The sequence below is a fragment of the Rhamphochromis sp. 'chilingali' genome, assembly GCF_963969265.1.
Source record: "Rhamphochromis sp. 'chilingali' genome assembly, chromosome: 16".
In the NCBI taxonomy this organism is placed as follows: Eukaryota; Metazoa; Chordata; class Actinopteri; order Cichliformes; family Cichlidae; genus Rhamphochromis; species Rhamphochromis sp. 'chilingali'.
This window is the reverse complement of record NC_137943.1, coordinates 28,500,315-28,528,027: the sequence shown is the minus strand read 5'-3', so window position 1 is coordinate 28,528,027 and position 27,713 is coordinate 28,500,315. Positions and strand designations below refer to the sequence as shown.

Below are 27,713 nucleotides of genomic sequence, written 5' to 3'. Positions count from 1 at the left end.
ATATGTCAGGCTGATTATGTTTCCATTTGCAAACAAGCTTACAAAAAAAACCCCACAAAGCAAAAAGCAAGCATCAGATTTAATCACAAGGTTGCTTCACCACATCAACTTCCATCTTGCATCCCCCCCTCTCTGTTGTTATGTCATGTCTGATGTGAAATCACTAGTTCCTACAAAAAATGGACTCTGAATATAGAACAACTGCTGCTTAGTTTTGACTCCCCTCATGATCCACACAGCAACTGAACAACAGTAAGAGCAACAATCGGCTGTGTCACGAATATTTATAAAAGCTTGATTAACTCCATTTATAACTAAAAGTGCACACTTGGAGTAAAAGTCTATTATTAGTGTTTATTTTCATAATAACCTGGATACTGGGGGAGGTTTGTCTAATAACAGCTGCTTATATGCTGTCTAATCATCCTCTTCAAGCTTTCAAAATGCTGTTAGAAAACTCTTTTTGTTGCTTTGCGTCCTCATAATCCCCACTGCATATTTCCCCTCTAATTGCACATTAAAGCTGGAACCAGCCATGCATATAATCTGTCATTTGCTCATGGGTGAGTAAGATAATTGCTAGATTGCATGGATTCATACTTATAGATTGCAATTCTTCTTACCACTCAAAGGACACATGATGATTTTTAATAATAATGGCTCATAACTCAATAGTTTATGAATGGCTGATCTCAGGAGATATTGTGGTCTGCAGCCCTGTGGGCTTTCTGGCATTGTAAAAATGTTTCCTGGTCTCACAGCGCCACCTGGTGATACGTCTTCATTTAGATTTAGGATATCCAAACAAAACGGAAAAAACTCTCTCATTTTTAGTATTTTACTCTGTTTTGAATCGGTGCCAAAAACTATTACATTACTTTTTTTGTTTTACATACGTTATACATTAAAACATCTCTTTGCAGATAGCTCGATTCAAAAGTTACAGGATGTCTTCTACTACCACTTTTAGGTTAGATGACAGTGACGTTTAAAGCATCCACACTTGTATAAGTGGCTTACTTATTATCCCAGTTACATGTGATTGATTACAGCGGTATGTGAATAAATTCTGAATGTCTTCTTTACTCCAAGATTATTCGTATGCTCAGCATTTTACTGTCTATCAAGTCGTTAGATACCTGAGTCTGTAATGAGTTGAGTTCTTGCAGCTGAACTATAAACTCTGATGTGGATTGATAACATGCGTGTAAAAGAAGATTTAAGTAGCTTTAAGTCCTCTTGCATACATAAAGTAATGGAGTGTCATTTTTGGACTTTTCCCACTCATATCATTCCTCAAAATATATCAGGCATGATTTTGTGCCTCTACTATACAGTATTACAATATGGATGAAGCTTCCAGGTCAGAAGCCTTGAACCTGCATCCTATCTGAAGGCCAGCAGATGGCGATAGATGTGGCTGCAAAAAACATTTCCGTTCAAAGTCTATGGGAAAAGGGCTTTCTTGTCTTATCTTAATGCTTCAGCAGACTTTTCTGCTGAGCTTATGTGTTCAGTCCCTTATTTTGATTCATATTCTACAAAAAAAGTTTGAATAACACTGATATACTGAAATATTAAATTCTCACCTTTTAATGTACATGAAAAAAAAGTTTTCTTTTTCATCATTATGAGGGAAGTCTGTCTCTTTTACTGTTCAGATCATCTCAGTAGCTGCTTGATAAACACACGACTTATATTCATATATTTATATAAATATTCATAGAAATATTTGCACTTTGCATTTTTTTTTCTTTTTTTGATATATTTATAGATGGAAAGACCTCCGGTGTTACTTGAAACCTGAGGAAACGACCTTACAGAAAATTTCCATCAGATGACTAACAAAACAATCCAGTCAGTTTGAATTGCTGTCTTACATTTTATTGTGATGGGGAGTCATAGAAATGGAGCAAACCTAAAATAAAAACAATACAAAAAGACAGTGGATTTACAAAGGGTGCGGAGAGGACAAACAATATGCAGCCTTCAACAGTACAATGGAACAAGTTGGCACAGAACGGAAAACAGGGTGACGGGACGTTGGAAATTTGGCTTCAAAATAAAAAGAAATTTAAAAAGGGGAGGAGTAACGTCTTCATAACAAGATCCTTCATTTAAACGGCGACGACTCATGCTTTTAAAAAGTTTTAGAATTCAGTAGCTTTATAACGACGCAAAGAGCGGATGCACATGTAACAGTTTCTATTTGTCACTTCATTCCTGTTTTTTTTTTCTTTTTCTTTTTAGCTTAAAACAGAAGTCAAGTTTACAGAATACATGTTTTATATTTTTAGGGTTTTTTTCCTTTAATGTCTTTCTTTTTTTCATTTTTTGTTAAAACAAACTTCATTTCCCAGAACCACATTTTGGGATTTTTTTTTTTTTGTTTGTCTCGAGATTATTTTTCATACTAAAATATATTATTGTATCAATTCAAACTACAGTAATGTACACTACAATGTGTAATAAATAACCATAAAAGAAAATATAAAAATAAGACACATAAATATAAAAAAGTCTTCTAAAAACTAAACAGGTATATTTTTTTTTAATCTGTGGAAAGGGTTCTAATACTGCCATTGTTGACAAAAACATACAGAGGACATAGTTTTAAAACAAAAAAAAGTAAAACAGATTAATACTATAAACACTGTCTGGTAAAACCAAAGCAAAACTCTTCAACAGAGACCACATTCACTAACGCTTGTTACCTCAAGTGCGGGACAGCTTGCCACAATGAATTTGTTTCTTTTAATCGTCATCTGAAAATAATAAGTGCACAAGTGAGACTAACTTACTGAGTCTCTCTATCATTGTTTTATACTTTAAACTTTTGTGGGTTTGGTCTGGTTTATCTCTTCCTGAGCCGACCTGGTGAGGCACATTACTGAGTTTGAGTGTTGAGAGGTTCTTAAAAATTTGGATTTATGCAGTTCGAAAGTTGGAAACTGATTATCTTACATTAGAAGGCATTTTAAAAACATTGCTCTAAACCTCAGACTTTGGACCTACAAGCTGCAGCCATTGGATACTGATGAGTTAGTAATTCATAACAAAAAAGTTTTAGTCAAGAGCAAATATGCAATTTTAAGTACCAGGAACAAAAGCAGAACTTTTAGACATGCCTGTAGATTTAATTTACTGATAGAAAAGTGCTAAACATTCTCTGGCTTTAACTTGTCTTTTTGAAAAACAATCATTGTAAACTAAATAATTCTAGCTTTTAGTTTGGCAGATAAAATAAAACAAGACGTCACCCCCAAGTGGGCTATTTGGACAAGGGGTCTGTCTTTTTACAGACAAAACAGCCCAAATACTGTTTCTCAAGTGTCCTTCTTTGTTGCTGTGACAAATCTGCTGTTCTGTGCAAGTCAACAAACATTAGTCAACATGGCTCCTGTGTAAGTAACAGAGGGACATAATACTGGCTACATGTGTGAGGAAAAAAAATAATAACACTGTTCAATGGCACTTTTAACAGCACACAGGTCTTGCATAAGGCTGGAGGCATTGGGGTGGAGCAGGAAAAAAAGCCCCGATCCTTCACGTACAGTTTGACTTCATATATAAGCCGATAATACTGAAACACTCGCTGAGAACTAAAGTCAACCAAAATAAGGAGAAGCTTGGTAAGAACAGGCGCGTCTGTTTTGAATCCACAGCCGAGCCACGAGGTCGGAGTCTGCTTTTATGTCTTCACCTGGAGACTCCACCCGTTCGGGCAGTGCTGAGCAGCAAAACAAAGGCGCGCCATGCTGGCTTTGAGGTTGTGACTCTGCCTTCCCTGATAGGACAAATTTGGTTATGGCGTACAGAAGCCGCATTCTCATCCCGGACTCCCCATCCCACCCCCCAACCCTCCCCAAGAATACTTTGTTTTCCTTAAGGCTAACAGTCAAACTGAAATCAACAGTAATGCTAGCTAGCAAAGAGTAACACTAACACAAACAACATTTCGCTAGCTAGTGTACATATATAACACTGAAGGGCATACAATGCATGAGGCATGTATCCATAGGTAAACCAGGAATACTGTAGTGCAGAGGTTTTTGTTCGTAGAACTCAATAAAATACTGATTTTAGGAAACTTCATTGGCAATAAAAAGGTATAGAAATCTTTCTCATCTTTAAAGGTTAAAAGGTTTTCAAACAAGAACACGATTAGTTAACACTGATTGAATGAAAAGAAACAACAAAGCAACCTGGGATGTCTCAGTAACAAGTCTAATGAGTTGATGGGTGAGTTCTACTTTAAAATCTGTACTTCTATAAACAATTTTAAACACTGATATTTCATTTTCACAAAGAAAAAGTCACGTTTTTTCTTTTTTTCTATTTCTTTTTTTCTTTTTTCAAGTTCAGGCACACCTGGGTTTTTGTACACAGTAGTGGACCGTTAAGATCAGGCAACTGCCGTGACTTTCTTCTGATGGCAAGATGTGGTTTTTGTCTAAGATTACCCGACTTCAATAACCGACACACTCAAACTGTCCCGAAGAATATTCTTCCTTCATTTGGTGTCTGTCACCGCTTCCTCTGTTGTTTCGGTGTTTCCTGTCCCGTCCCTGATGCTGCTGTCTGTATTGACTTCACAGTCTGCCGCTTTCTCTGCATCCACACTTGCTGATTCCTCCTTTTCTTCGGTTCTTTCCTCCATCTCGGCGTCCTCCACGTGGTCATCTCCCAGCTCCACTTCTACTACGTCACAGGCAAACTCCTCCTGCTCCTTCTCTTTTTCAGTCTCTTCTTCTTCTGCTGTCGCCTCTTCCTCTGCTAATTCCTCTCCCTCTTCCTCCTCATCATCGTCGTCAAAGTTACCCTCGTAGATCTCGCACTCGCCGTCGTCCACCTGCACCACCCGTATGTCGTCCATGCAGATGGCCTCGTCTTCCTCTTCCTCACTCTCCCTCTCGTCTGAGTCCATTTGGGAGGGCGGGGTCGTGGTCCGGCTGTCTGACTGCAGTCTGCCGCTTGGGCTGCCGAGCTCTGACTGATCCCTGGGTGGCCCCGAGCCGGAGCCCGAGTTTGGCCCGTCCTTCTTGCAATAGGAGTAGCGGTGATTCATATGCTGGGAGTACGAGCCTGAGTGAGAGAAACGCTTCCCGCACTTGTCGCACTGGTAAGGTTTCTCACCGGAGTGCAGCCTCGAGTGTTCGATCAGGTGGTGTTTGTGTTTGAAAGCCTTCTTGCAGACGTTGCACTCGTGGGGTCGTTTTCCTGCAGATGAAACCAGAGCGAGTTAGAGAGGAACTGTGCTTAGTATAGAAAAGTATAGAAAAAAATATTCAAAGCAAGTGTTCCTTATTTTGGTTTGATTTGTTTTATTATTATTTATTATTTTGTTGTTTCACTGCCTGTGGCACGCTTTTATACTTGTAATGAAATGCACTATATAAATAAACATGCCCTGCCATCAATCAAGCTTGCGTGTTCATTCAAATAAACATAAGCAGGTTTGAACAATTCAAATATTACATAAATATAATTAAAATAGCATAAATAAATGAATGCGTTTGTAACTATAATAATTAGGTGATACAGAATAGAGATTTGTTACCGTAGCTAAACATCGGTCTCTTTGTCAGCATGAATATAACAATAAAGATTTCACACAAGTTTGTTTGTCCACTTCACTGTCCTTGTACCAGCAGCAGTGCAGGCCTATCTGAGGTTTACACTGGACAGGTAAATAAGACTGCAGCCGAATCACAGGTCTCTTTAACACAAACCCAGATGCATTAAAGGTACTCTGCAGTGAGGGAAGCAGACAGCTGCTGGCAGTGGCTGTCACTGCCATCAATCTCCAGATGCACTACAGATAAAGATTAACATGCATGACTAAATCTAGTTCATTTACATGATGAACCTAAGGGCTCATGTTAATTATATGCATTGTACCTTTAAATTAAAAACAGACACAAACTGCTGCTTTATTTCCCAAACAACTGAATGTTTAACTTTAAGATTTACTAGCGCCAGTTCCAAAAATGTGAATATTTCTAGCATTTCTTCATTGGGAGCCATATTATACTAAATATCAGAGTTTGTTCTAGCAAAAACATTTTGGAAATACAACAAAACGCCTAAAGGCAAAACAATTAACTATGAAAAAATAACCTGATACTTTACAATCCATTGGGAGAATTACACAAATATATATATATATTTTTTTAATTTGCTCAAATCAGGGAATCAGAAGTTTAAATTGTTAAAAAGCAAAAAAAGCTTGGGAGCCAATGTTTGTTTTAAGTATTCAGAACTCTCAGCACCTGGAAAAGTAATTGCTGACATACCCATACAAAATGATCAAAGCCACACATTATCAGAGGCTTTTATGAAACAGACTTTAAAGTGTCTTTAGAGTATAGCATTTAATAGTTTTTAACATCCCCTGCCAAAAGAAAATCTCACTAACAAAGCTCATATGTTATAAGAGTACGGCAAATTTGAAGGATAAGGATGTTTTCTTTCTTTCTCTTTTCTTTCCTTTTTTTAAAGTGGATGTCAAGGCTGAACCAAAACACAGTAGTGCAGAGTAAAGATAACCGCTAACAGATTTGAATAAAACCACTGCCAATATGATGCTACCTGGAGCTACTAGGAAAATATCCTTTTTAATTCACCGCACGAGTTACGTGTCTATAAGCACTGATGACAACTGGGACATTTACAGGCCAGGTGTCCCATAAAAGTCTCAGAGTACCGCGTAGTTAACGAGGGATGATGTCACACGTAAAAACACAGCCTTCAAAAGTAGAACTCTTTTGAGAAGTAACAGAAATCTTGCTTAATAGACTAAAGCTGAAAAATTCACTTAAACAAGACGTACCTGTGTGTTCATATTTATGCCTGAGCAGGGAGCTGCCCTTCTGGAAGACCTTGGAACAAAGATCACAGGGGTAGACGCCATTTTCTAGCCGCCGCTTCTTCATCGCCACGGCTGAATCTGAGTCGTTCTGCTCCTCCACTGTGGAAACACCCTCAGAGCTGCTCTCCAAACGCTTCTCCTGTTGTAAACAGAATTACAGTATGTCGGAGTCACATTATTTACTCTCCCATCCTACCCTTCAGGAAAGCAATTTCACCATAAATATTGTGTGACAGGTATGTGAAGAGCTCATTCTTTGACTGAGTTGTTCTTGAAAATGTTTTCCTGAGAGCCTGCAGTGAAGCTCTTCACTTTAGAGGTAGATAATTCTCCTAGTGTGAATACTCTAACTTACTGAGAATTAAGCAGCAACAATCATGGGTGGAAATGTGAAGCTAAGACCCGAGTGCAAACATAAAAAATCCTCTAGGTGACACTATAGGCTGGCTACAAAAGCAAGTCGATACCTTAAGACTCACATTTAAAATGCATGTTTACAGCCCTGCACATATAACAGCCTCGTATTTGAGCTCTTTGGATAGTTTTTCCCTTCATAAGAACTCGTCCCCCCCTAACTCAATCATCTGGATAATCATTAAGGTTTAAAGATATAGATTAACTAATGCTGGATTAACTGAGCTGTCTCCCCTTTGCTAATTTAAGTCAATGGCTGCTTGGCCCTGAGCGTGGTTCTGTTGGAGATTTTTCCTCTTAAAAGGGAGTTTATCCCCTCCACTGTTGCCATGTGCTCACTCACAGGGGGTCGTTTGATTTTGGACATTTTCTCTCTATTATATTAGCGTCTTTACGTTACAAAATAAAGTGCCTTGAAGCGACTGCTGTTGTGATTTGGTGCTATATATAAATAAAACTGAACTGAACTGGATAGTTCGACCCACATCTACTGATGAAATTCATGCTGCGGTGCACTGTCCAGATGGTTTCTATCAGCAGCTCCACAGACACGAGGTTTCATGTTTAAGTAAATTTGGTTTGAGGATATCGTATTACTCAAAGGCAGTTTGGGTGTTCTACAAAGTCATCACATGTAACGAGGACAGGATGTTATTGAAATGTTTAATGAGTTCACGGGGCTACTGCCATCGATTGAAACTGAGCTAATGGTATTGGTGAAGTAGATATGAACAGTTCAAGTTAATGGAATCAGAGAATTACCTAAAAACTAATGAGTCATTACTGGTAAAATAATGACTTCAGGTCATCGTAAGTGGCAACCGCAATGCTAACGATGTCTGGTACATTCTGACTCTGACTGGCTCCAGCTCAGGTAACTAATGTTTGTTGCCGTTTCTTATATAGCATATAATGGCTTCTTGCAGACTTTTATGACTGCTTTGTGGCTTGACTACCGATTCTCACTTTGACTGCTGAACTCAGCATGTCTCAGGCTTTTGGAATTTTCTATTTCTCTTGACGCACATTTCTTCAGTTTTTTTGTGTTGAAGGACTGACACTAACAGGATGCTTTTTATTTTGGGTTAACTCTGGTACTTTCCACAGCAAAATGCACCTAAAGGTAGCATGTTAGTCTTTCCAGTAATCTATAGATGCTTAGTTTGTAAGTAGTTTGTTTCAGTGTAAAAGGAAACAACCCTCACTCCCGGCAAAGAAACTTGATTAAAAAAAGAAATAGTCATTGCAATAATCAATTCTGGACTGGTCAAAAGTGAGAATTTTCTCCTTTTCTTAAATTTCCAGTTAAAGGGGAAAATTTTAGTTACATAAAACAAATAGTGCAGTGTCAAGTTAGGCCCTGGGAAAGTCGTATAGAAATTTGAAGAACTAACTAACCAATAAAAACTGCAAGCTGCAACAACAAGGTTTTTATACCTCTTCCACTTCAGTGTTTTTGGGGTTTTTTTGTAATTAAGACTTATGTATAGTCGACTCTCCAGGTACTGAATTTGTCTCGGTACAAATAGACACATACTCTTTGCTTCAGTACTTCAAAGTAGGCGTGCATGACAACCATTCACTTTAGGGAATCAAACAGAGCTCTAATTAGAAACCTCTTGCTAACTTTTTTTACATATAACTTTGTTATCACTCGCCGCAATGATCAGCTTCCCATTTATTCTGATGTTGGATGACAGACTACACAAGCAGCTATGTCTCGCTCTCAAAGTACTTTCATAATGTGACTTGAAAAGTTTCAGTTCTTTCTCAGTTATTCAGCACAAGCAAATTAATTCAAATCCATTCATTTGAGTTGCTAGTTCCTGGTGACTGGTGATCACACAGTGATCAAATAAAAGATATAAAACCTTTTATAATAAGAAAAAATAATCACATTGTATAAATAAAAAAGAAGTAACTGTTTTGCATTACTAACCTTATGACCATTGAGAACAACAGTCTTTGCTCCAGTGGCGTTGCCAGCTGTAGTGGCGTAGGTATATGTGAGCTGGGGGATGAGGATGGTGCGCTTCGTGGTGGTGTTGAGGCAGCCCTGACCAGCGATGGCAACTAAGGTAGGAAGCTGTGCGGCAGTGACGATGTTAACAGGTCTTCCGGTCTGAGGTGTGGTCACATAGATGGTTCGACCCTCGAGCTCCTCCTTCCTTAAGCAGGTCAGGTTCAGAGGCTGTTCTTGCTGCTTGGCGGGAGGTGTAGTCATTTTGTTTTCCGATTCTGTTGCGATCTGTTTAGGAAGAGAGAGGTCCAGAGGTTCCGCCTGGGAGTCAGAAGCTTCCGGGTCTTCTGGTTCACTTTTAACGATGACAAGGTCCTCGTTGTTGAGTGATTCAGAGTCTGATGGGGAGGCGCTGCGAGAGTCTGACGAGGCTTTGTTGGATACCTCCTTGATTGTATTGTCTTCTTCTTCCTTTTCATTCTGATTCACAGTGACCTCTGAGCTGGAATTTGTGGCTTCAGTGTCTTTAGAAACTGCGGTTGCATCATTGTGGCGCTTGCTCACACTTTTCCCCGAGTTCATCTTCATAAACCACTTTCTAACCACATCCACTGGGATACTGACAGACTCTGAGATCTTTGTCAGCTCCTCATCACTGGGATTGGCGTTGGAGGCAAAGTATGTCTTAAGAAGTGAGAGGAGATCGACGACAGGCGGCTCCTCCAGGGTCACCCCTGCCTCGTTTAGCAAGGCGGCGAAAGACGGGTCCAAAGCAGCAGAGTCGACGGCCTCTCCGTTGGCTGCTTTGCGATGCTGGAGGAGATGCAGCGCCTCCAGATTGTCAGGACAGTCATCGCAAAGTAAACATGTACTGGTGCTGTTGGGCTTTGGCTTCTGAGCTGCTTCTGAAGTTTTATCGGTTGCCTTTTCTGTCTGCGTGGATGCCTCCTTCTCCACATCTGCGATGGGGACTGTTTCCGGTTCTTTCTTGATAATCGTAAGGTCGGCCGCCTCTTGGGTTTGGGGTTTAGTTGTTGTGGTTGGAGTGGGAGCTGCAGCATCCACAGTCGTGATAGTGGGAGGCAGAGTAGGGTTATTTTTGACAACAAGCGGTGTAGGCTGGGCGGTGGCAGTTGTGGCAGCAGCAGGGCTAATGCTGTAGTTGATGATGATCTTCGTGGTACCGTCGTGATCCACGAAGGCAGGAAGGCTGATGATCTGTTGCTGCGGCTGCTGGACCACAATTCCCTGCTTCCCCTGCGTCACCACCCCATTGGCTGAACCCAGCACCTGCCTGAGCACATTTCCATCCATCGCCACCTTGAGCACATTCTGCAAGTCATTAAGATTGATACTGATGGGTGACATCAGACCTACTGTTGGTACAACCATAGCCACACCCTGAGGCAGGGTTGCAGCTGGGACCACAATCGGCTGTGCTGTTCCTCCGTTCACCACGCCGTTACTGCCGGCTGAAGTTGCCGGTGCCGCCGTCACAGGCTTGCACTCAATTTCCACAGGTTCTGATTTGATCTGGGTGACAGGCAGCTGCTCCTGGAGGGGTTTGCTTTCAGTCTTGTCTTTAAGAACCACACGAGCTGGAGCGATCACAACAGGTCTCGTCTGTGCAGGGGCTGGGGGGGACTTAATCGATGTTCGAGCAACACCGTTGGGGGGTGTAGCACCCACACACTTTTTGCTACTGATGTGCGAGCTGTAGGAGCCTGAGTGGGAGAACCGCTTCTTGCAGTTTGAGCATTCGTATGGTTTCTCACCTAAAAGTATCAGAGAGCGAGAAAGAAATGACAAAACTTTCAAAGAGAAGATTCGAAACATGAAAAACCAAAAACAATTCAAATTTTTAGTAACTTATTTTGAAAAGTGTTGGGATTTGATACTGAGCCCAACTTACAGAATTGACAAATTGATTCATTACAGCAGAAAAACAGAGTTTGGTCACTCCGGCCATAAAACCATTTAAAAATACTTGTTATATGTAAAGGGTATTAACTTCCTTCTTTAAGGAAAGCAGGGCATTTAAACTTCCTTTGGTATGGCAACTGGAGTGGACACCCATTACCAATCTGTAGCAAAAGATGATGCAGTAGGTCAGTGCAACCTTCATTTAACTAGATCAATTCATCAAAACACATTCCTATGTTCCCTTTTGAAGAAACAGGGATGGGGTAAAAAGCGTTAAACAGCAGCACAGATTCAAAAAAGCTTTAAAGCCCCCGACTGATAAAACAAGCACTTTTATGAGACTTTATTAAAAAAAATGTACTGACCAATTTTGCACTAGAGGCCTCATGATGTCATATTTGGACAAACTGCATTAGTGTGTCTACAGCAGGGATGCCAAACTCATCGAGGCCCACACACAGCCCACTCTGATCTTAAGTGGGCCGGACGAGTGAAACGTCACTTTCTGTCAATGTAAAGACGTTTAACTACACATGTAACCCCTGAGATATCTTAATATAAGATAAAGAAGTGCAATTTTAACACCACTTCTCAGTTTTTCTACACAATGAAATTCACTGCCCAGGCTGTCCTGTATTTATAAAACATAAAGATTTGGTTGATTGATGAAAATGGTCTTTTTTTTTAAACTAAATTTTTCTGTAATTTAACTGTTTAACTCTTACTTAAATATTTTCTTTGTAGTATATATGGCTGTGGGGGAACTTTATCAGCAGGGAAAGCTGTAAAACTTGTTTGTCCTCCTACATGTTTTCCAAAGCCGTCCAGCAGCCCATTCTGAGCCAATTCTGGCATCCAGGCCTTATGTTATTGACATAGCTTACCAAGTGCACTAAGGAAATGCTCTATATTAACCAGCTTTAATGGAACACCTGAAATCTGGTGTCCATTAACATACACAGTGCCAATTAAATACACGAACGAAAAAACAACCTAAAATTTTCAGTCGGTTAATGTGTACATTTAATGAAAATTATTAGTCAGTTGTAAATGCAGTAATTGCAGACAAATGTTCGATGATTAGAGGCCTGCAGTTTGGAACAGCTACACAGGTTGTAGCAGACTGTGCATGTGTGCAGCAGCTCACCGCTGTGAATGCGCAGGTGCTCCTTCAGGTGGTGTTTGTATTTGAAGGCCTTGGAACACTCGGTACACTTGAACTTGCGAGTTCCACCTGTTCCTACCGATCCTCCTGTTGACTGCGAAACGTGACGCTGAGTCAGAAAAGAAGAAGGTCTCTATTATTTTTCTGTGTCGTTCAGTTCTTTTAATATCAGATGAATATTTCATAGGAATTCTGTGTGAAAGCTTTAACATTTTTGAAAACTGTAGCTCGAAGGTTTGAAAGGAGCACTGGGGACGTGTTTTTGCTTACATAACAGACCGAATCTCATGCATAATAAATCAAAGTGCACAAAATTTTAAAACCGAAAAAGAAATATCAGTGAATTAAAGTTGAACAACATGACAAAATGTTCATCCTAGTGATCCTGAGGCAGAGATTTGAGTCTGGGTAACAGTTTCACGTATCAGACCTGATTTCGCTCTTAGTTTGGCGCATTGCGTCTTCGGTTCTCATGCTAAGAGGTGTTACCTGCTCTCTGGAGCCTCTGTGGTGGCTCATGTGCCTCTCCAGCTGCGAGCGATAGGTAAAGGTGTAGCTGCAGTGTGAGCAGCTGTAGTTATCCTCACTGGTCTCGTGGCGATACTTGATGTGCTCCTTCAGTGAGGCGTTGCGTTTGTAGCCCCGGGAGCAGTAGGGGCAAGTGTGCAACTGGGAAAAAGAATCAGGTGTTCCTGTGGTGGAAGAAAAAGGGAAACGTGGATGATAGATGATGATTTTTTTTTTTTCTTACACTTCATATGAAGAGCATGTCGGACAGTCTAACAGCTCCTCCTCCTCCTACACCTTTCTGATGTTGGTTAGCTCATTTCCTTAACTTTGCTCTCCAGCATCCACAACTCTCCATACAGTAACTAGCCAGCTGGATGGAAGGAAAAAGTGACATTCCTGTGCATCTACCTCTGGTTTTCCCAAACATTTTTTGTGTTAAGTCCAACACATAAGCTAAATATTTTGGATATAAACAACATAGTTTCCCCACTCTCTGTATGAAGGCCTGAGAATAACCTGCCCTTCATAAAACCTCTCTAGACTGTATAAGTTTTACTATTGTCTTTGCCCTTAAATCTTCCTTAAAGCTATAACAAGCCAGCTACTGTTATTATTTCAGCATTTATGCCTTTCTTGTGCTCCAGAACATTCAGAGCTTCCTCCAAGTAAGTAATGTTCTTTGACCTGTGCTATCTCAACTTTATCCTCAACTTCACCAGCTGCTAGTGGAGCACTCAACACTTGAGTTTAGTGGTTATACTTTGGAGTTTGAACCTTAGTGTCTCAACTGTAAATGGCAGATTTGTGTGACAATATCTCACTTTTCTGATTGTATCTTTTATTATAACCTCAGAGGTCCATTATCAAGAAAATGTGTTCTGAGATCTTCAGTGTTTGAAATAAAAGCTCTGAAAATGCAGCCGTTTGTTATCCACCCCAACAACTAGTTTACCTGTCAGCTTTTCAAACAATTCACAATCCCACTTATTTACTGCTCACTTCTGAAGTGAGTACTAAGCTGAGTATAGCATGCTATGAACTCCAGAATGCTGAGCAGGAAGAAATTGGAAATTTGTAGTGCTTGACATCAAAGAATTTGAAATTTTGACACAGCAATAGTAATACCTGAACATCTGCATCATGACATTCAGTATAATATGTGATGTTGGCGTGTTACCGTTTTCATCGGCTCCTCCCGTCTCTGTCGGACTCTGCTCGTCCTCGGGGGCTTCAGGATAGATGATGGCTGTGTCTCCCTGCTGGAGAATCTCCTCCACTAGAGCATCCTTCTCCACCTCCTCTTCTTCCTCTGATGCACACTCCTCCTTCACTAAAAACACAAATGCACAAAGGTTAGTGTTGCTGTATACAAAGAACCCAATTATCCACCACGGACAGCACTACAGATACAGACAGACTGAATGACTTTGTGTTTAAATCATTTTAAACGACTTATTTTCTCTGTGAGGAATCCCTTCTATGAGCTAATGCTTGAAGTACCACCACTAGAGGGCGCCATATAACTTGTAAATGATTTGATAACGGGCTCATCACTTGAGCTATCGTTGTGCACTTTGTATTCTCAAAAAACATTTGTTGGGCAATTTAAAAATGGCATAGCTGCCGAACATTATTCTTAAAGAAACCTGGACTAGTTCTGCTAACAATGTTCAGAGATCCCTAAAATCAGAAGATTCTGAATTTGGGAAGTTGTAGCTACAATGCTGTGGAAAACTATGGAGCAGCTTGTTTTAGCAGCAGTAACTTGAAGGGATCATTTATTGTATGACTTTATCAGTCTCTCTCGTCATTGTGGAGGAATTTGGGCCCACTCTTTTTTACAACATTCCTTCAGTTCATTGAGGTTTGTGGGCATTTGTTTATGCACAGGTCTCATAAGTTCCTGCTACATCATTCAGGTTGAGTTTTGAGTCCCTTGATTCTTTTCTTTTTCAGCCATTACGATGTAGTGTACATAAGACCATCCTGTTGCATGACCCAGTTTCATCCAAGCTTTAGCTGCTGGACAGAGCTCACATTTGGCTCTAGAATTCTTTGGTACACAGAGTTGACTCAGTGACTGCTGGGGCTGAAGTCCCGTGGCTGTAAAACCACCCTAAATGATCACCACTGTGTTTGACAGTTGGTATGAGATGTTTGTGCTGATATGCTGTGTTTGACTTTCATCAATGTGGCACTGTACATTCAGGCCAAATATCTCCATCTTGGGCTTGTATATCCAAAGGACACTGTTCCAGGAGTGGTCTGTTCACATGCAACTTTGCAAACGTAAACGAGAAGGGGATGGCTTTCTCTTGGCAAACCTCCAAAAAAGCATACACATTCATGTTTCTCTAACCGTACAGTCAAGAACTTTGCAGACCTCAGTTAGCATGGTTGATGTCAATGTCTGCCACATAGCTCTTGGGCTTTTTGCTGTTTATTTGCATCTTGACATTGGCATGAATTTGCTTCAGACCAGCAAACTGCTAAAACATCTGCTTGTATCCAAAGTGGTCACACTTGCTGATGATCCGTTAATCAAGAGCATTTGATTAGAAGCACTTGATAGCTTCTTACCCTCCTAATTAATATAGAAGCAGTAAGGACATAATTAGAAAGCTCTGACGTGAGTATGCAGACCAGTGAAAAACTGAGCCACGCGACTGTAATGCTGACCTTTATGATAACATTTACAGAGGTTCATGCTGTATGTTTATACAGCATGAACCTCTGTAAATGTTATCATATTTAAATATTGGAAAAATAAACTAAACACATTTGAAGTAATTAGAATTAACACTCTACTACAAAGTCCCAGCACATACTGTTTGCTAAGATGAAATAAAATCAAACCTTATTATACTGAACTTTTAAAAATTAATTTGGAGCCAAATATTAGACAGACCAAACCGTACTGTGATGCTGTACTGTCATGTTACTTAGGACAATATTAAAAACAGAAACCCTTGCTTCCTACATACCTGCTAATATTCATACATCTTTAATCATCTATAGCTACAGCCAGCTGAACTGTTAGCGATGTTTGAGTTCACTTGGAACAGCTGGTTTGCTGCACAGACACAGACAGTATGTTTCCCTGCAACCATAATGAGCCTTACAAAGAATAATTACAGCCCTGGGCGTGATTCAAACGTGGCACTTCAGAGGGAAATGAGTCAGGGACGTAACAGTGGCACCACACTGACAGTCTGTCCTCTACCCAAACATTCCCTCTCATTAAACCAAACACACTCCTCTATTAAAATTAACCTTAAGTAGCCGACATGGAACAAAACAGATAGCAATGAATATGCTCAGGCAAACTTGGCATCTACAAGTGCTTCAAAAAAGCACTGCGTGCAATTTTATATCAAATGCATTTTGAAAAGATGGTGACCTGAATGCAAGTAATAATTTGCTGTTACCTGTTACTTCAAATGTTTGCAGAGCACCATCAAAGAAATGGCAAAGAAGGCCAAGCCACTTAATTGAAGAAATGAGTTTAGGATCAAAGGCTTCCTCATTCCTATTTTTTTTTGCCTTTTTTTCTTAAATATGCGAAGACTGTGACGCATTTTCCAACACTCGTCTTATTTTTTCCATCCACGATCATTCACAGCATACAGTTAAACTAGACAGCCATGCAGATAACACTTCAGACTGCAGAAGAAACAGAGTAACACTGCACCGCCTGTTTATAACACAAGGTCCCCGTTAAGTAATTGAAGTCTCAACACCAATCTGAGATAATGCTGATGGCATGATTTATTTTTCCACTAACCCCCAGCCCCATCTGATTTACTTGTTCAAGTACACTAAACTCCTCTGTAAAACTGGTAGAGTGGTGAAAGTGAGTCTAATGTTAAGGCATGCATAATAAGCAGATTATCTACTCATTTAAATAGCCAGTTGTTTGATTCCTGACTTCTATAGTCAGCATGTAGAATAACTTTAGACAAGATACAAATGCATGAATGTGTGTGGCTGAATATTCCTTTGAGCAGTGCACTGATAAATGGATGCATAGTATATACTGTACAGTATACAGTGATTTTCTTTATTTTAGAGCTCAGTCAGGGTTTTATTCTTGATTTTTTGCAGTTACAGCATTTTTTGTGTGCATATTGCTCTAAGCAGGATTTCATCCCTCTGAGACAAAGACTCTTGCCGCTCTTCCCTTGATCAGATCGGATGCTGTGCTAAGTGCAAATATCATAACAAGAGTAGAAGAGGAACTTAGGCAGAGCGCTTACTTCACTTTCTGAGTATAAAAACACTGATAAGAGAAAGCAGTGAGGTGAAACTGTGACCAGTGTTGTCATGGTGCTCAAGTATTTTAAATGCAGGCAGAATCAGCAGGAAAGGCCACGCCTCTTCCTGCTGAGCCGTGTCAGGGACAGGTGCAGCTGCGTGTGTGTGTAGTCAGCAGGATCTGCAATCACAGAACCAGTCATAAAAAGAAAAAGAAAGGAGGGGTCTATGCTGAACTGTGTGTGTGTGTACGCCTTTATAAAGAATAGGCGGGCCCAGGCCGAGCCCTGTTAAGCCTCATATTAAACACACAGATCTTTACTTCCCATGATCTCATCCAAAAGCTTTCCAAATCTCTTTTCCCCCTCTGAGACTCGCTCATCTACCCTTCAAGCTTCCTTCCCCACCTCTCTTTGCTCATTCCTTTCTCTTATAGCCTCTTATATCGTCATTTTCTCCTTATCTTAGTCCTTCCTTCAGTTTATTTATGTAGCTCACTAACATGTACAGCATTCAGCATCGTCTGTCTTTAAACTCTTCAATGAAAAAAGGGAAAAACTTCACTCCTCGAAAAAAAAGAAACCTCAACTAAAAGGAAAACATGAAAAAGACTTCAAGAAGAGCAGAGCAGAGGAGTCTCTTAAATCCGTTCTAGAATATGCCCTCACTAAGCAAGCTAAAAACACATTTTGGCCCCCTGGCATTTGAAAGCCGAGCTCTTTGAAAACAGTCTCCATTTAGGAAAGTGCAGGGATGAATGTGAAAATGCTGACCTTGACTGACTGCAGACCTTTGTGTCAGTAAAATCAAGGACACAGGTCGACTCTGACTCTGATTTTAAACATAAATACTTCTAGTTACACAATGCAGCTCCATTAAGCCATTTCCATGATGATTTTGGGGGCTTTTACTATAATACTGTGTCAAGGTTGACTGCAACAGCTGACGAGTTCCTGCCGGATTAATGTGTCGTATTCATCAGATGCAATTCACAGTTTTCTAATTGTTCAACTATTAAACAGTCAAAAGTGTCACAGCTTCCATAAACGACTTGTGCATCGTTCTTATGCATGTAAGCATGTGTCCACCTACCGCAAAGGCAACAAGTCTGATAACATATGTGGCAGAATCTTATTTCCGATCATTTGATGAACAAATATATCGCTCTATGCTGAACCCCTATTCGTGGCGGTAGTTAACAAAATGCAGTGCAGTGTTGGGTATTTTCATTTGGCTCTGGCTGAAACGGTTTTGCAGAGGTTACCAAAAATAAAGACCCCGCTAAAGAGTAAGCGAACAACAGTTTGGAAAATGGCAGGTTTAGCAAGCTGAGACTACTTATTTACTGAGTCATTATTTAGAGAACTTTACAGCCACAATAAGATTATTTCCAACTGTCCCTAAGCTGCAGAAAGTTGCAGGTCTTAAAGATTTAATTGAGAAAGGATGTCACTTTCTGTTAAACGACTACTTGATTAACAGACACATGTTTACGGATTAAAAAGGTTTAAGCTGCAATACTATTCTTTGTTCGTTTGCCATTCAAAAAAGAAGAAACAAACATGTTCTATTGTCATGTTTTCTTTTTAAATTAGCTTCCTCCTCTCCCTTTCTGTCTTTGTCTCTTCCTCTTCCTTCTCTTCAACCACGTTACCAACTGCTTGTTTCCTCAACCTCTCCCCTCCCCACAATTTCTTTAATCTAACTTCATCTCCCTCCCTCCTTCACTTACTTTATTTCCCTCCATCACCCCTTCGTTCCAATCCCCCCCTCACTTGATACACCTCTCTGCATATTTTCCCACCACACTCTACAATTACTCTTAATGCCTCACAAAAAACATACATGCTGTAATGACAACCAGGACCCTGCAACACACACATGTGGAATATCAGAATGGAATGAAAACAGGAAATCATGTGGTTCGCACACACGCAAACACACACATACACTTGCATACTTACACCAGCCGAGTTATTCACAGGCACATGCACTCTCTGCACACAGCACTCGTATACCTTGCCAGAACCTGTCACTGTGAGTCCATGGTGAATTTATAAGGCAGGATGGATTGGAGCTGCAGTGCGGCCTAGACTGCAGGGGGAGTAGCGCACACTAATCTCTCACCAGAGGACCAATTCAACACCAGCTGCTCTCCGTTCTTTCTCCTTTCGCCTCAGACGGGGAGGAAAGAAAGGACTCAAAGTCAGACTATCCAAAAATATCACGCAAAGCCTTTGAAGGGTTCCCACCGTGGCCTTACAGCGCTGCAACATTTCATGACTTTTCCATGACTTCCCTCCAACACCGTCAGAGCTCCTCTGCACACACTAAATATGTAACTCCTTCCTGGTTTGTTAATGTTTTTCTAAAGGAGTGAACAGGCTGCTTTCTATCGCAGGTGCAGTTGAAAAATAACAAGTACTGCCGTGAAAGCACGAGTCAATTCAATTCGTTATATTATACATTTATATCAAGACCCCAAAGAACATACTACTACTACTACTACTACTACTATCACCACCTCTGCTGATGCTTTCCTTGTTTAAACTGTCAAGGTTTTGCAAACTGAGCATTTTTAAGATGTAAAATGTAATTGTTAATGGCACATTTATTCTATTTAAAAACTCTTCTTACTGTGAAGTCAAGAGAATTAGTGCATAACTACATATACAAGTTCACCATCCTACCTTATTACAACAAAAAGGCACCTGACAGGACCGGTCAAAGGTGAAAAAAACAGAACATTCAGTCAATAAATGAAGTCTCTCTCTGCTCAGCACTGCATATTTTTCTCACATTGCAATCTTTAATCAAAGTGTTTATCTAAAGCTATGAAAAAAGTTCGATTTTATTAAGAAAAGTGTACAAATCTAGGTATTTTAAAAAAGTCGTTTTAGCTAACCAAACACACCTTTTTATTAGCAGAAATTAATAAATAAATGAAATCACTCTGATTGGCTGCCCTTTTCAAACAGAAGCTTTGAATACAAAGGTGCGTGCTGCTTCTGTGCTCACAGTCAAAGCTGGTGATCATGAAAAAAATTTTTTTTAAAAAAAGAAAGAAACACAAATGTGTATGCCTGGAAATTTTAAAGTCAGGCCCAGTGCTAACAGTATCACATGTATTTCCATCATTATTCTCTGTAAAGCCCTCTAAAATACCAATCAAACCCTGCACTACTGTGAATATTTGATGCAGACCTGTTTAAATAAATATACATGCTGCAGGTCAGGAGGTAGAGTGGGCTGTCTGAGTATATGTGTGACAGTTAGATAGACAGTGAATATTCAGCCCTGTATAAACGTGACTTGTAGTAGTATTTGAGTGGAAAACTGCTGTATAAGAACAGTCCAAACCTACTAAACTTTGCTATGTAGTCTGGGTGTACAATCATATGTACTATTCTGATGTCAGGCTAATAAGTGAATGTATTATTTCACCTGACATGCTAGTTTATTGTGAGAATAAGGCTTAGAAGTTTTAGCTTGTCCCAAAAAGTTGAGGTTTACTGAACAACAACAAGCGTAGGAAAACCTCCATGGATAATTAATAATATCCAAAGTCAGAGCACCACCTATCACTTCAAACACTGTGGGGAGGCTTTCCTACAATATCTGTAGTTGGATACTCAGCCGAAAAAGAAGGGAAACAAAAGCAAGAGAAAGCAAGACGAAAGCCTGGCAGAAAAATACAAAGAAATGAGAAGGGATCAGTGACTGCAGAAAAGTAGTGAGTACAGAGGAGAAAGGATAGAGCTGAGAGAAAGAGGGAGAGAAATAAAGCATGGTGTGAGCAGCACTCATGAGCACTGCTCACACCATGTAAGGCTTTATTCAGGAACAATGAAACAAGCCTTGAGAGCAATATCTCTGAGTGTCACATTCTCGCCGTCTCCATGGTTTTAGTATTTCCTGCTTGGCTGTAACTAACTGCTGTCGAGATGAAGGCAGATGCTTGCGTAGGCTGAGCTGTTTGAGAGGAATCAAGGATTAAAAGGGCATTGAGAATCGGCGTAAACACAAGCCAATCAACTTCGGCTGTTGAATGCAGAGTTGGTTCTGCTTCTGCTCGTTAAAGCTTGTGACACTTTTGCTGTTTTGTTTGGATCCTGAGGTGTGTTTTTGAAAGTGTGCGAGCACGGGTAAGCGCTGATCCTGCAAACGTACTTACTTCGGGGTATCTGGAGGTTTAAAGAGTTTTAAAGAGCTTTACCATGCTGCCTGAACGTGGAGTGGAAACCAATTAAAAAAATAAAATAAACACAAAGTCTCTAGAAAGTCTATTTCTGTCTGCGCTTCCTGCAGCTGGTAAAACTTCAGAACTTCGGAGTAGGAAGAAGGACGGCAGGAAGTTGATGGATGAGCAACTTTAGGTCCAAAACTGTTGACTGCATCAGATGTGAATCATCATGATATGACTAAACCTGTTCCGCGGTTCCCAGCGGACGTGCAGCGCACAAAAACCCTGTCTGCAAAGGGAAACAACAAGCAGTTCAGCTGACTCAACTCCACACAGTCACACACCATGTCAGCAGTGTTAATGAGGGAACTCATTAAGCTGTTATTTCACTAATATATAAACCAAATCTCTTGTTTTTATGTTGTTTGAATTATAGAAATAGCACTGTAGAACTGAAGCGATAAGCTGATTTTATAATATTCAATCAATTATTCATTTATGTAAATGAGCACAATATTTAAATTAGAATTAAGTGATTATATAATTTGGTCTTTCCTAATGAATATTAATGCAGCAAAGGGTCAACTGCAAGAGCCTACAGACAGAGCCTGTTAAAGTCTGACATGAGGAACGTGGCGTTGTTGCCTGCACACATTTGCTATGCATCTGCAAGCCACTTAGCAACCCACCACCATCGCAACTCTTCTTTTTATGCTGTATCTGACATGGTTAATGTCTGTTGTCACTAGTGTCATATCCTCTGTACTGTGCGGGTCTTGCTGATCTCTCCTTGCCTCATGCTGTCCTCGTATGCATGTGGAAGGAACAGATTCATACTTTAAAATATAATTAAGAAATAAAATTCTTCTTCCTTTACTCCAGCAGTCCTGACTGAAAGGTGTGACACATCAGCAGGAAGAACACTGAGATCCTGACTGTCTATTTAGCTTAAGCTAAATGTTGTCACTGACAAATCTAAGGCTACGTTCACACTGCAGGTCTTAATGCTCAAATCCGATTTTTTTGTCTGCTTGTTCACACTACAAATAAAATGTGACAGCAAACGCGCTCTTGTGTGACCCCTCAAAGCGCCCCGCATGCGCAAAAGAAGACGTCACACACAACGTGCTCTGTTTCGACCCAGAACAAACAGTATTGTTTGACTGATGGCCTTAATATAAAGACTTGTTTCGGACTTTACGTTTCCCAATTTTGCTTTAAGTTATAAAGTTATTTTGTTATTTACAAATGGCCTAATAATGATCCTTATTGCTGTTTTAGAGAAGAGCGGTGCTTCAAAGGATAGTTGGAAATTTCTGTCAGAATCTGCCGATTATACAGTACAAATAAAATGTTCACGTTTCTCCAACGTTGTCTTCCCAACAGTTTCACTGGATGACCAGGAAGCGTTCGCGATGTCTTCTCCGGCGCTGATAATTGCCGTCTGTCAGTGACGTAAAAGACGGATTTAATGCGACATGACCATTCAAACAGCAGTCATTTTCTGAAACATCAGATATGTATCAGATTCAGTACCACATACCAAAGTGATATTTGAAAATATCGGATTTGTACTGTTCAAACTGTCATACCATGATCGGGTATGGGTCGCATAGGGTCAAAAAAGTTGGATTTGATGCGCTTTCGCCTGCAGTGTGAACGTAGCCTAATATGTGAACATCACTAATATTTTGAGCCACCTTGAAACATGTTATTAGTATTTTAGCACTCTGCAGCATATCTGTTAACAACTCTTTTCCCCTCCAGTGGGCGGGGCTTTCACTTACACTACGTCTAGTGTTTATCTAATTTATAGACACACAGTGATGACAAGAGAGGATATTAAAAAAAATGCTCTTTTTTACATTTTAATGTACATTTTGTCACCAGAAAGAAATTCAAGATGTTTCTGGCATGTCACCTGTCAGTGAGCACTTATTGTTTGGAGAACAGATAAGCAGTCAGACACCAGTCAGAGGAGAAAGATGACAAGGAATGATGGATGATGAAGCTTGTCTCTGTGTTTTATCAAAGAAGAATAGAGAGGGAGAAATTCGATTCAGAGGGAGGAGAGAGTGGATGTGTTGGTGGATGTGTGTGTGTGTCATAGTTAGATTAGCCTTTAGGATGTGGTGTCATACAGGCTGACCTACAAGTGCGAGACAGAAAGAGCAGAACATCTGGCTGTGGCGGGCGAACGGGCGTTCCCCGAGGCTTGGAGGAGGATGAACTAATCCGATCAAAGAGAGAGATGAGATGTACAGACAAACAGTCTTATACAACTGGGCTCTATCAGCAATATGGCTGTCTTTCTACATGTCACACTGCAAGATGGTGCTAATAAAATCTTGGGAGTACAACCTCAATATTGGAACAGATCAGATTGTGTGATGGATACCTAGTGGACACAGGCTCTGTGATTTAAAAAGGAAGGAAAAACGCATGCAGATCTGCAACACAGGCTCTCATGCTGATTGGTTAGCTTGTACATGTGGGTTGTACACCGTCAGAAACAATGGTACCATAAAAATCCACCTATGTCCGTAAAGGTAAAATTCAATGTATCTCTCCAAGGCTAATTACAAAACTGCAAGGTGTAACATTTAAGGTCTCTGCATGCAGTTACAGGTGCATATTTGCACCATTTCTATTTGATTTTTGTAATATACCATTTCTGTAATATACTTACATATCTATACTATTGCTAATATATATTGTAATATATCTATATCACTAAAGCACTTCTGGATGGATGCAAACTGCATTTCGTTGCCCTGTACCTGTGCATGTGCAATGACAATAAAGTTGAATTCTATTCTATTCTGATTTCAAGGTGCAGTCCAAGGACACAGTCTGTTTTCAAGCAAAAAATGCATGAATCTGCTCAGATTTCAAGATTTGATCACTTAAGCTAAAAAAAAAAGCATTAAATACACACTGACAGAATTTATTTTGCATCTGTCAAAATGAGATGGCACAAAGGTTAGTAAGTAAGGATCTTCTTTGTTAGTACTACTAGAAAATGGTTGAAAATGTGCCAGTACAGCTCCTTGTTTGTGCTGATGCTATTCTTGTAGGAATTGGAGACGATGTGTGGCTTGTAACAATCAGCAACACTTGGTCCCGGTGTGCCTGTGCTCCATAAAACACTTTTTTAGAGCTTAGTTGCTGTTCTGAGGGGTATTCTATGAACAAAGCTCAACACAACCAGGTTTTCTTTCCCTTTGCTGGATTAAAAAACTTGAAACCCCAGTTGGAGATAATGGGTATGACGGTGGTGGTTATTAACGTCCTTTTCTAAACCGGACTTTCTGCCTCAGGCTCTGTGCGTGCTCACATAAAACGGGGCATTTCACAGGTCATATGATCCTTCTGCAAAAAAATATCCCCGAGCGCCACCAACTCCAATCAGAGACATTATCAGATCTATAAAGAAAATAAAAAACAGAAACAGAAAAACCCAACACAGTTCCAAACAACACAAGAGAATAATGCTGCAGGAAATTGTAATCTTGTGATTGAATGCACAGAGCGGTAAAGTTTATATTTTATATAGTTGCTTGTTGCTTTGAACTTCTGTTAGTTAATTACATTAAGATCCATACAAACACACATCACACTCCAGTCCAGTCGCTTTTCTTTCCAAGCTCCCTAGATTATTTTGGACAGTTAACCTGAAATTCTCACAACTCACTAGATTGGCCGGTAGACCTAAAAACCCTCGTAGGGTTTTTTTTTTTAGGTATTTTCCACATTTTAGATGCTAAAGCAAAGAACAAGTTGATGTGCAAAGCTTGAAATACAGCAGACTTTCTTCAAGAAATGACTGATTAAACATCTGAAAACTCATCCCTAATATTATTACCACATTGGTTGGCTGCATGCCAAATATCCCTGGGCAAGAGACTACCCCATGTTTGCCTACTGGTGGTGGTCAGAGGGCCTGGTGGCGCCTCGCCTCTGTCAGTGCGCCCCAGGGCAGCTGTGGCTACAATGTAGCTTGCCATTGCCAGTGTGTGAATGTGTGTGTGAATGTGTGTGTGAATGGGTGAATGACTGAATGTAGTGTAAAGCGCTTTGGGGTCCTTATGGACTGAGTAAAGCGCTATACAAATGCAGGCCATTTACCATTTACCATTTACAATTGATCTACTTGCAATCAACACCATTTATCAGCATAGCAAAACATTCTGAAAATCTCCGACTGGGTTAGAGTTTCCCTCTGAGTCTCACTTCACCAGCCGTCACTTTAATCTCAGCTGAAATCACATGTGAGCATCTACTGTGTTTACACTATGCGGCATGCCGTGTGTAAAGCAGCATATGGAAATGGTTACCACTTATCTGTATTATACGTAACAAGTTAATAAGTGAAAATGTTAAAACGCAAAGGGTCAATCTTACAGAAGGTAAGGTAAGGTTACAGAAAAATGTAGGAATAAGATGTTGCTTTAAGTATTACTGGCACTGACAAAAATGTTCAAGCACAGAAGATGCAGCATAAACTGCATGTAAAGACCCGCCCTTAGGCAGAGCATTGTATTATTAAAAGGAATCTTTGCCAGTTAGGGAGTAGATGGGATTTATTAAAGTTTGCTGGATGTGAGAACTGGAGATTATAGAGAGAAACCTCTGCAAGACTGCCGGCTAGATTAAGGATTAATGAGGGCGTTACAGAAACATGTCTATTCCTCAGACGAGCTTACTTCCCCTCCTTATTTATATATCTCTTTCCTCATTTGCATCCTCTCTCTCGCTGCTATAAATTCTTGGTTTCTGGTTACTCTTTACTACTCTTTACTTCTCTTCTGATCTGAAAAAGGCACACCACACTGAGCTGTGATCGTGTTCAGCTGACTCATGCCTCCAGATTTTACACCCACCAGCACCGCATGCAGGTTGCTTGGTTCCTGTGTTCATGTGTGTGCCCCCTTCAGATCACTTAATTCAATAAAAGCACTACGTATGTGCTTAAGTTAGTACAGTTCTTCTCCACAATGATCCACAACAAAGTCAGTGAACATAACGCTACTGCTGCTCTGATTTGGATTTACTTGCTAACAGTTGGGTGGGTAATCTCCCCACCTGCGCTAATATACAGTATCTCCTGAAACACAGAAGCCAACACTTGATTACATAAATATGAGTACTGAGCGGACCCGTTGCTGTATTAATGCACCTTTTAAGCTTCACTTACAACAGCAATAAGGACAAATTACACATGCCAGCCCTAAGGACATTTTTGTGAAAAATACTGGCTGTTACCCTCCAGTGTGATAATTGACTTCAAGGTGTCATGGTCCTGGGCCATGTTGGCCCAGTGTTCTTAGTTTTCTTGTATGTTTGTATTTTGTTCCTTATTTAGGCCATGTTTTCTGAGTTGCCCTGTTGTGTTGTTCCCTAAGTGTTTTCCCTTCATGGCTTTTACCCCCTGTGTGCCCCTCTGTGTATCTGTGAGCCCTCGTCTCTCCTTATGTTTTATTCCATGTTTCCCCTGCCCATTATGTCCAAGTTCTCCCCGTGCTCTCTCTCCCCCCCCCTGTGTGCCCTGTGTATTTATGAGCCCTCATCTCCCTTTGTGGTTGTTTCATGTTTCCCCAGCCCGTTATGTCTGTGTTTTCCCCGTGCTCTCTCTCCTCCTGTCTGAACCTCTGTGCACTTCCTGTTTACTTTGTGACTCTCACGCCCGTACATGTCATGTTCAGTTCACCCCGCCCTGTCTCGTTATGATTATCAGTGTCACCTGTGTTCCCCGTGTGTTCAAACTTTCCTCGTTAACCCTCTGTGTATTTCTGTCTGCGTCTCCCTCTGTTCGGCGTGACGTCGTCCCTCATGCTGTGTGTGGATCTCCCTGTGTCTCACTGTGAGTTCTTAGTTTATGGTTTCCCAGTTTAGTCTAGTTTGTATGTTTGTTCTACCAGCAAATAAAGCTGTGTTTTGAGTTCACCTCCCCGAGTCTGTGAGTCCTGCATTTTGGGTCCAACTCCTGCCTGCCGCACAGCGATTCATGACAGTACGACGTCACCACAACATGGACCCAGCAGACTTACCCGGGGAGAGCGATCTGATACGTGTCCAACGCCTAGTCGAGTGGATAACCCACACTTCCAATACAAGGGCAAAGATTGTGGGGATAAATGCTATCGAAGCAATCCTCAAAGGAAATTCTCATCTCCGCCAGGTCAGAGGATGTTTGGACTTATTGGCCAATTTGAATGAAGCCCGGGAGGCGGCGCGAACTCGGGAAATATCAGACTTGGCCCAGCAGCAACAGACAACAGCCACCCTGGAGCAGCCGCGTCAGTTTCACCGGCCGGATGTGGTTTTTCCCGGCCCTTTGGAGCCATCTGCGGGGAAGAAACGTCGATCACGCCGCGGGCGCGCCACCCCACAGCCGGACGTTCGGACTTTTACATCGCCGGCTGTGGTGAAT

General features: G+C 40.7%; 1 protein-coding gene across 2 annotated transcripts in view; it reads right to left on the bottom strand.

Annotated features, from left to right (window-relative positions):
* Positions 1–1,874: 1,874 nt before the first annotated feature.
* Positions 1,875–27,713, bottom strand: part of LOC308412921 (zinc finger E-box-binding homeobox 1-like) — an 80,838-nt gene continuing 54,999 nt past the window's right edge. For both annotated transcript variants that reach the window (XM_080907615.1, XM_080907616.1), the window contains exons 3-8: positions 14,021–14,173; positions 12,823–13,025; positions 12,316–12,442; positions 9,225–11,020; positions 6,833–7,010; positions 1,875–5,220 (exon numbers count right to left, since the gene is read on the bottom strand). In XM_080907615.1, coding sequence (XP_080763741.1) covers positions 4,514–5,220; positions 6,833–7,010; positions 9,225–11,020; positions 12,316–12,442; positions 12,823–13,025; positions 14,021–14,173 — 3,164 coding nt within the window. In that variant the 3' untranslated portion in view covers positions 1,875–4,513. The remainder of the gene's footprint in view (positions 5,221–6,832; positions 7,011–9,224; positions 11,021–12,315; positions 12,443–12,822; positions 13,026–14,020; positions 14,174–27,713) is intronic.